This window comes from Ostrinia nubilalis, chromosome 10, assembly GCF_963855985.1.
Source record: "Ostrinia nubilalis chromosome 10, ilOstNubi1.1, whole genome shotgun sequence".
NCBI classification, from domain to species: domain Eukaryota; kingdom Metazoa; phylum Arthropoda; class Insecta; order Lepidoptera; family Crambidae; genus Ostrinia; species Ostrinia nubilalis.
Genome location: NC_087097.1, coordinates 11,341,326 through 11,351,549, shown reverse-complemented (window position 1 = coordinate 11,351,549; position 10,224 = coordinate 11,341,326). Strand labels below are relative to the sequence as shown.

The 10,224-nt window shown below is 34.0% G+C and overlaps 2 protein-coding genes and 1 long non-coding RNA gene across 3 annotated transcripts in view; 2 read left to right on the top strand and 1 right to left on the bottom strand.

Annotated features, from left to right (window-relative positions):
* LOC135075259 (uncharacterized) overlaps positions 1–10,224 on the top strand; it is a 173,773-nt gene that overhangs the window by 138,963 nt on the left and 24,586 nt on the right. The gene's annotated exons all lie outside the window — the stretch shown is intronic.
* Positions 743–4,567, bottom strand: LOC135075251 (prostaglandin reductase 1-like). The gene is made up of 8 exons (XM_063969630.1): positions 4,475–4,567; positions 3,065–3,248; positions 2,865–2,967; positions 1,812–1,997; positions 1,559–1,677; positions 1,326–1,480; positions 1,134–1,239; positions 743–1,030 (listed from the first exon to the last, which is right to left on the bottom strand). The coding sequence occupies exons 2-8, from the start codon at positions 3,228–3,230 to the stop codon at positions 798–800; spliced, it is 1,068 nt and encodes a 355-aa protein (XP_063825700.1). The 5' UTR covers positions 3,231–3,248; positions 4,475–4,567; the 3' UTR covers positions 743–797.
* Positions 3,274–10,136, top strand: LOC135075239 (uncharacterized). Its single transcript, XM_063969611.1, has 7 exons — positions 3,274–4,213; positions 4,318–4,546; positions 4,784–4,978; positions 5,263–5,331; positions 5,467–5,621; positions 5,703–5,811; positions 6,022–10,136. The coding sequence occupies exons 1-7, from the start codon at positions 4,134–4,136 to the stop codon at positions 9,673–9,675; spliced, it is 4,491 nt and encodes a 1,496-aa protein (XP_063825681.1). The 5' UTR covers positions 3,274–4,133; the 3' UTR covers positions 9,676–10,136.

Sequence of the window (10,224 nt, the reverse complement as noted above, 5' to 3'; positions counted from 1 at the left end):
ATACTTTACTAATGAGCTAGTAAGAGCAATGCTTTCAATATTTATTTAATGTTTAAGTTTTCATTACATTAATTCAAATAAATCACTGAAAAACGAAATGAAAACAAAATATTCTTCGACTCGCGCGCTCAAAAAACGTCAACAACAAGGAAGCAGAACCTTTAGACATATGTACTCTCTAATCTGTGAGCAGAACCCTGTGGGTCTAGACAAAGTGCCATTATAATCGCAAACCAGTCGAAAAGTGGTCGAAAAGCCCCTTTTTTGTATGGAATTTGACGGATTCGATTTTCGATTCGATCAAAAAGTGCGTTTTGTCTAGGGGGGCTGATTACGGTAACTTTTATAACGTCTACAATCCAGACGCGTTTCTGATTCTGCGATACGATTGGTCAAAACAGCTGACGTACGCTGTTGAACGACCAATCGTATCGCAGAATCGAGAAGCGTGTCTGGATTGTTGACGTTAAAAATTACCGTAATCGGGGCTCAGTGTCAAGTTGTCAACAAAATTGACAAAAACATCAAGCTAAAGGCAGTTACACAAGTAGGAAAAAACGTTACCGTTATCGGTCAATAATCTACATATTAAATAAATAGCGTATAATCTTCTTCCATACAGGGTGGCCCAGCCAGACGCAGACATTTTTTAGAAAGTTGTATTAAGGACCTAGTTGTATCAGTTACATAATATGCGACCAATTTTATTACTAAAAATGTATTCTGCATAAATAAAATACAATTTATTGATCATCTTTATTTTCATATCAATTAATTTCATGATAAGTATTTCTACCTCACTTGACCTTGACAACAGCTTTGCCCGTGTTCTCTCCGCGAAGCATTCCAACTAAAGCATCCACCATATTGTCAAAGCCATGGTATACTTTTTCTTGATATTTAAGTTTACCATCTTTCAACCAATCCAAGTTAGCATTAATACCTTCTTCCCACCGATTGAACCATCTGTTTACTAAAAATCCTTCTACCTTTAACTCCTTGAAAACTATTGCAGGTTGAAGAATAGTAACTGGAAATATTACAAAAGTAATATAAAATATCAAGATAAACGATAATAATCATAGCCGTTAGTTTGAAGATTCGATAATATAATCATAAATAAATAAAATTACCTTTAGGTAATGTAGCATCATTATAAGAGGATATGGAACCACACACAGCAACTCGACCATAATGATTCATATGACTCATTATAGTAGAGCTGATTTCACCACCAACCTAAAAATATTAGTTACATTTATTACTTAATAGTTATTCAAAATTGAATAGGTACAATTAATGAGAATTAAAGGAACTCAACTCACGTTATCAAAATAGCAGTCCACTCTGTCAGGAGCTGCTTCCCTTAATGCACTTTTAATATTGGTTGTCTTGTAGTTAAATGCATAATCAAATCCGAGTTCTTTTGTTAAATAGTCGCACTTCTCATCAGTACCAGCAAAACCTATAACTCGACATCCTGGAACCAAAAAGGATATGGTTTAATCTGTGCATATTAAATTTATTTACCTACTTACTAATTTTTAAGAATACAGACCCATAATTTTCCCTATCTGTCCCACATGTGACCCTACCGCACCAGCAGCTCCAGTTATTGCGATAGTTTCCCCAGGTTTTGGCTTACATATCTCCTTTAGGCCAAAGTAAGAAGTATTCCTAAAATATATTTTGAGAATTAATAACATTTTAACTAATAAGTTATATAAATATATGGCTCAGACAGATAAATATTATGAGCGAGCACATACTATAATTAAAATTATGTCATCAGAGATAAATCTTATCCTTACCCGGGCATACCCAATATTCCTAATCCAAGAGATACGGAGTGCGGACTTAAATCGGGCAACAATGTTAGCGGCAAGAAACCCAACCGTGGAGGAGCCTCAGGCTTGCAAATGGTATGTGTCCGCCAACCAAATGACCCAGCAACATATTTTCCGATAGGGAACTTATCGTGACGACTTGCAATGATCCTATGACAAGAAATAAGTACCTATGATGCTTGATGTTATTTTAGTGCTCTGTATGTATAGTTTACAAAATCAAAGTTCATTGATAAAATAATTGCTTTTATGTTTTATAATACAACGTCATAGAGGTTGGTTAATAACTCTATGTACAACGTGTTCCATTTGTTTTCCGGAAATTTTAGGGGTATAATATTCTATAAATGAAAACTAGTTAGTCTTAGGAATATGTGTTTTTAAAAGCATATTTTTGAAGATATTGTGGATTCTAGATTTAGAAGATACCTAAGATATACAGGGTGTTAGGTAAATGGGTATATGAGCGGACACTAGCCCATGTTAACATGGTCATATAAATGGTATGGTGAAGTCAGAAAATTGATATCTTCATTTTAATTATTTTAATTTTCATACAAATCGGTATTTATAAAATTTATTTTGTATGAAAATTTAAAAAAAATAAAATGATGATATCAAAATTCTGACTTCACCATACCATTTATATGCCCATGTTAACATGGGCTAGTGTCGGCTCATATACCCATTTACCTAACACCCTGTATAAGATAAGATTTAGATTATATTCAATCTAGTTTTTTTTTTTTTCAAAATTGTCAACTATTCTTTGTGTGCACACTTTTTATTGATAAGTGTATGTAAATTATGAATTATTTCAGTTTTTAAATAATTTCGTATGAAAAAATAAGTCGAAAAAAACAAAAAATGTAATGCCATTCCATTCTTTGAAGTGGTCTTATTAATGCCCTAGAGTTCCAGGAAATCAAAAAGAACACGTTGTATAAAAAGGTTAAATACGCGTGAAGTCAATAATAATATCATAATAATAATGGTACTAGTTATTGCAAAAATTACTTAGCAACTTGTCCGCCTATCATATCCGTTGGTAATTTATAACCAATCATATAAGCACGCATGTAAGGATCAACGCTTAAATATTCAGCCTCAGTCAGTATTTCTGAAAATCAATTAAGAAAAAATGTTGAGTGGATTGCATAATGGAGGCCAAAACTTGTACAATAAATAGTATTAACACCTTGTCTTAGTTTACTTACCACCATCTTGCAGCTCCGGAAGTTCTTCTTCTATTATTTTGAAGTCAGATTTTTTAGGTTCTCCTTGAAAGTATTTGGTTAGGACATATTTTTGAGATTTAACTTTTCCAATATTACTAGAATATAAGCGCATTGAATTAAACATGGCTTTATATAACTTTGCCATTTTTGTATATTATTTACCCTGAAATGAGAATTTTTCGTTTAATATTCATTATCATTATAGGTCGCGTAACGAGAGTTGAGGCCATCAACACAAGCAAAAATTTGTATCTGTAATGCTGTCAACGCCGACATATTATTGTGTATTCGGATTTCGGACTGAAAAAAATGTTGTCTATCCTGCTTGCAAACAAAGAAGAGTGCGGTAGCTAGAAGCTAGCTAGCTTTTTAACTTTGTTTGTGTTCTGTATTCAAATATTACATCGGTGTCAGTACATGTTCGCACTTCGCCTCAATTTTTGTTGAGCGACATAAACATACAATAACTCAAACGCTAATATACAATATTTGTAACGGTTTTTAACGTTAATACGTTATTAAATCTCGCAGAGATGTAACAAGCCTTAGATTGTGTTCTTTGTTTTAATATAACTAACACGCTGTCTAAAATAAAATAGTACTTTCATAAAATTATGGATGCTGTTTTGTACAAATATAAATGAATTCACAAGAACAGCGCCACCACAGTGGTACTATGCTTTTAGTGCCTATAGCAGTTTTTAGAACTATCTCTAATGACCAATAGAAATCGTCAAAACTATTTCTGACCAATGACAATCGGTCTAAGTGACATTCAAAAGTAGTTTCAAAAAATCCGTAACCACGATCAAACAAAAATGGAAATTATTGTTGTAGCATTGTAAAATGGCTTGCGATTGTTTGGATGGATTTGTGTGGATTTCTAATAAAGTAATTAATTTAGGATTAATACATTTCAGAGAAAAATATTAGAAAACTAGTTAGTAAAGTAGCATGAGTTAGAAAACACGTTCTGTTTATAAATTAAAGCAAAGATGAGTGCAGTGTGATCGGACGCGTATTAGTTTATTTTCTTATAATTTCCACAATGACATCAACACAAGAATTTAATTGTATACTTTGTAAGGAAACCTTCGTGAATAAGGAAGATTTACAAATACACTTCAGGTACATAAATCTATAGTTGCTAAATTTACCATCAAACAAAAATTACATAGTTATTAGATTTGTAAACCCTATCGTTTTTACGATGAAGCATTGATAAATTTCAGGAAACATGGTGATCCGAAGTTTAACCAAAGTTTGAAAAAGAACCGGCCACAAAATGAGGCTCAAGCATCAGCTGCGAAAAAAAATGAAGAGGTGGAAATGGTTAGCTGTGATGTGTGCTCCGAAATGTTCCCTACAATATCTAAAGCCATCACTCACAAACACAAGATGCACCCTGACCACGATGCGAAATACTTCTGTCCTTGGTGTGGAAAACTATTTACAATGAAGGTGAGGTTATAAGTCTATGTGGATTTTGACCAGTAATAAAGAACTGTGCCCCCTCCCCACTTCTCCCCCCTTGCCTCTTATCTCTATTATCACTATGCACAGTGTGTTTTAGTCAGTGGCAATTTTATTTCTTTATTGATGTTTATTGATAGAATAGATAATGTATTGGATGTTTTTTACTGGATGTAGAAGGTTTATACTATTAATAATAAATAAGACCTATTTTTATATTTTCAGCACCTATACAACAAGCATTTGCAATCAAATCATGTGGATGCAGAGCAGACAGACGACAGCCACTTCCACTGTGACGCTTGTAACGTTGACTTCTTCATGCCATCTGCCATGTTATACCACAATAAGTTTTTCCATAGACAAGACACAGACTTACCTAGTATTGGTCAGTCAAAAAAATTGAAGATGTGCCCACAGGTAATTATTGAGAAAATCACAGGCATTTTAGGCATAACTAAAATTAAGTAATCCTAAAAAGAGCTCAGACGCTACTGCCCTATGTTCACCCCTCACACACTTTACCACAGTAGCTGCTAATGTTTATGTTGTGTATAAAATTGTTGAATTTCTTGAAAGTCTTCTTATTTACCTTTTGGTATTATGCTACATTTTATGCAATAAAATCTATTGTTCTGCTAAATAGTGTGTATTATTAATTTTGATGAATTTTATTTACTTATTGACCTCATTTTATTTTACAGAATGTTGTGTTACAAATATATTATTGCTCTTTTTGTGGGGATGAATATGACAACAAAGTTAACCTACATGTAAGTATTAACTTTTTGAGTCATGCACTGCATGTTTTTATCTTCTGTATCAAGAGCAAAATTAAAAAGAATTAGTAGTAAAACTAAGATCTTAATTTACTAGTTTGTAGTTAATAATTATTTGTTTACTTACAGAAACACATAAATGATGACCACAGTGATGAGAATCAGAGCCCTGAAGATGTGTTACGATGTCCAGTCTGTGATGCAATCTTCTTTCATTTAGATGCATATGAATTACACATTACATTTCACAGCAAAGAAGACTTGTACAGTGAGAAAAATGAAATGTAAATATTCTACATAAATATTTATATTAACCTTTTGAATCACATGAATGCCAGTTTTATTATAAATGTAAATTATTTTAGGTTTGAGCAATTGACAGAGTTTTCTTTAGAGACTGTCCCACCACAAATGGAGAAAGTTGAAAATGCTGAGCCCCAAGATATAGAAAGTGAAATGCAAGCTGTTGGTGTGGTAAGTAATTGATTTTGCACCACAAATGTTGTTTTGAAGGCATTTAAAATTACTCTTAAGAATATTATCAAATCAAAATAGCCTAGACTGCATACTCAAACCTTATAGACATATTTTAGACTCATCAATCAGTACTTACTTACTGGTACATCTTGGATCTGGTAATGTTTTGCTCCTATATAGATAAATCAAAGAAAATAATTGTTTCAGGAAACATTTCTAGAGAGAGCTATTGGTAACTCCCTCGACAAAACAGAAGATGAACATAGGGTTAAAACCAAAAAGCACAAAAAACATAAAAAATCAAAGAAGTCTGCTATCACACTAAATGAATTTTTGAATATGAATAAAGATGTATTTGGAGAAGGTTTGGACTTTCAGGGTGTAGAAGAAGTTCCAAGACAAGTAGTTACAAAAAGGTTAAAGCAAAAGAAACCAACAATGGCTGCAATCAAATCATTAGAGTCATCAAATTTAGAGAAACTTAAAAAGCAAGGTATTATAGTTAAAATGAAACCTACGAAAAAACCAATGCTGCAGAAAATAGTTGTAGGCGATAAAGTACTAACTAAAATACCTGCAATTGAGAATAAATCCTCAACACAAATACAGTCCACATCTGATGAAGTTTTATCAAAGTTGATCAATCAGAGCAATAATCAAATAAAAATCGTGAAAAAGATTTCATCTCAAGAAAATGCTGAGGAATCTGAAGAGAACGATAAATCCTTTAAAACCAGTGATGACCAAACAAATCTTTGTGAAAGAGGACCGACACCAGAGAACATAGAAGTAGAATGCGATGTTAATGTGCCAAGTGAAACTACATCTTCCGAAAATGAAGCCAAGGAAGAATCAACTTCGAAAGTTAAAACGGCGCAAACAATAGCACAAAATAATTACCGTGATGATAGTGTGCACAATGATGTTATCTGTCCTAAGAAAGAAGAGGCTAGTGCAAGTAATAAAAGTGACGACGATGAAGATAGGCATGACCATGACCATGTCGAAAAAGACAATTTTAATGAAGAAAAGAATATAACCCAGAAAACCGTCATACCGCTACATTCTAAAAATAAGCTTATTTCTGAAAAGCCTCCTTGTTCGACGATTTCTAACATGGAAGATGCAATTACCGCAAAAAATGGAAGTATAAATAATACTGAAGATAAGACTGAATGTGATTTAGAAAGGAACTCAAAAAGTCCTGTAGATCAGAACAATACTCTTAATGCTCTGAAACACTTAAGTCATCTGATCACAATTAAACCAGTTTCTTCCAAAAAAGGATCTGCTCCAGCTTCGCCAGCGCCAACACCTACTGAACAAAAAGTTTCTAGTTTTCTTGAACCACAAAATGATTCCGATTTAGATGAAAAAGACGAAATACAGACGCCTGAAAAACAAAAAGAAATCTACCCTGAACCGGTTAAGGAAAAAAATGAAAGTCCATTAAATAAATTAGAACATTTGAAAAAGTTGAGTAAGAACATTACGATCAAATCTTTGTCACATTCGCCGAAAAATGACAAAGATATGGATTCGGATGATGAAGAAGAAACCAATAATACGTTAGAAAAAAATGCATCAGTACTTAATGTTTCTAACGCAGCTAAAGGAACTTGTCTATCTAAAAATCTAGATTCTAAGTCACAATCTTCACCAGTCACAAAAACCCTTCAAAACCTGAAAGTTACTAATGAAAAAGAGACTTTGAAATCATCAAATATTGATCTCCTAAAACATCTATCTAATGTCACAGCTAAACCGGTTAGCACAATAAAAAGTAAGGTGCAAGAAAGTAATGCACCCATTAAGAGAAATATTGTTCCAAACTTAGTCAAGAAAATAGAAAAAGAACAAGAAGTAGAAATTTTTAATATTGATGATTCTGATGATGAAGTACCTTCGATTAACACTCCCCCTTCAAAACCAAATGTAAGTGAAAATACACCTATTAAATCCATAGAGAAATTAAAAAATATCAGTCAAAGTGTCAATGTAAAAAGTATAAATCAGCAAGGATCGCCATTGAGAAAAAATAATGTTCAACAAATAAAAGTTGAGAAAATGCCTAGTAAAGTACCTTTTTCCTTATCTCAATTTTCTGAAGACGAAGACGATGATAACCAAACATTAAATAATTTAATACCTCCTAACAAACAGACGCAAGCACTAAAAAATGATAATCTTCAAAAGACTTTGAAGGGATTGAGTAAACATATTACAATTAAATCGGGGATACCTTCCCCAAGTCTATCAGTTAAGTCTGGTAAAGACCAAGACCCCAAAGACACGTTCGATGAAGATCCGGACAACGCCGGCGACAGCGACTCTGACTCCTACAAAGGCGGCGTAAAAATATCAGAAATAACTGAAGATAACGGAATGAGCGATGATGATATGGCGGATCAAGTAGACATGAATGAAATTGTCCCTGTAACGTCTCCTGCAGAACCACACAGCGACGATGATGACCATGACTTCGACGACGATCCTGATGGCAACTTATCTGATCTCGAATACCATATCAAATCCAGTACACTCAAAAAGCCAACGAACATCACAGCCCAAATGCTAAATTTACAGAATATGAATAAAAACATAACCATCAAGTCACTGTCTGAAAAAAAGGGAACAGCGCCTAAACTTGACCAAACTAAACCAATGTTGAATACAGATCTCTCGATAAAACCTTTCAAGCAATCAAAACCCGAAACTCGAGATGCGGTGGAAACTGCCGTAAACAAAAAAATAAAGAACGCGTCACAAATAACTCGGTCGGTGAATCAGAACACCGCCTCATGTAGCCAACAAAATACTGTAAATAAAGAAGTGACTGTTAAAACCTTTCAAACAAAAACAGTTATTCAAGAAATTACGACCACTGTTACCAAAACTATTAAAACAGTGAACCAAACTGTTAAGCAAGAGGTTCAAAACGTTCAAAGTAATCAAAGGGTGCAAGGAATGAAGTCGTCCAATCAAGTAAAAAATTTCCAGGGTGTTACGGTCAAGCAGGCAACGCCTCCTGCGGGGACTAAAGTTAAGGGTGCAGCAGTTAATAGACCGCCAATTGGCACTCCCGTCAGGCCGTCTAATCAGCTAGTTCCAGTAAGACCTTCCAATCAGATGGTCCCTGTTCGCCCTTCCAATCAAATTGTTCCTATTCGGCCTTCCAATCAAATTGTCCCAGTAAGGCCATCGAATCAAATCGTTCCTGTGAGGCCCTGCAACCAATTAGTTCCTGTGAGACCGGCAACGAATACAGCAAGGATGAGTCGCCCTAGAATGGCGGGCCCAAAGAAGGCTGTACCTTCGACGTCAGGAAACCAACAGAAACAATTTAAAATGTCTCCACATGCAGTGAATACGACAAAAAGGCCTACTGATGAGCCTGCTGGACATTTTAGCTGTTTCAAAAAACCGAAAGAATCTTTGATTCCTGTATCTGACATCCCGACTTTTACTAATGACCAAAGCAGTGAAGCAGTTGTTCAATATTCATCTTCGCAAATGAGTAAATCTAACTTTAGCTCCGCAACGAAGACTGTCAAAGGTAGCAAAGTTGTGACTTCTACACAAATGAGATCGGAAATGAGCGCCAGCACGCAACAGCTGGAAAGGCTGAATAGCATGTCTGGTTTAAAAGTAGTGAAAACTAGTCAAATGAAAGCTTCAAAAGTTGAAGAAAAATGTGAGTCTAGTGAACAGAGTGCTTCAAAGCGGAACACTTTAGAAGCAATAGAGAAGTTGCAAAAGCAGGGACTTCTGGTGAAGAAACCACGTTTAGATGTAAGTAATGACAGTGACCATTCAGATGAAGATAATAACTACACAACTGAAGAGCCTGACGATGATTGATAAAAAAATCCTCCCCAATTTAAACTATTTTTACATTAATGTAATACCTTGATTTAGCACTAAATACTTGTATAAATCTTGCTTATGTAATCAACTAATAGTGATGTACATAATAAGGAAAATACTTATCCTGGCATGGTTTACCGACTGATTGAAAAATCTGCTGTTTAAATCTTGCCAGAATTTTCACAATTAAGAATGCATTATTTTTTTTCTGTTGACAATTAAATACAATGTTAATCTATTATTAGAATAATACAAGCGTAATTTGTATATTTATTATTTCCTAAGAAAATGAAGTTAGTTTTGGTGATGTAATGTAAATATAGATGATAAGTTAAATAGCAATAACAAAATTATTTTTTTCCTTTGTTGGGTTAAGACTAAATGCGTGTGATCCTGCTTGTCCCTAGACAGTAGGATCAACTTTACTACTTTACATATTAAAATATGTGATTATACCATGCTCTTTGTTTTTAAAACCCTTTACTAAAGTTCAAGGACTAAAAATGAGTTGAAAATGTAGGTTCTCAGGAAAAATAACATTCA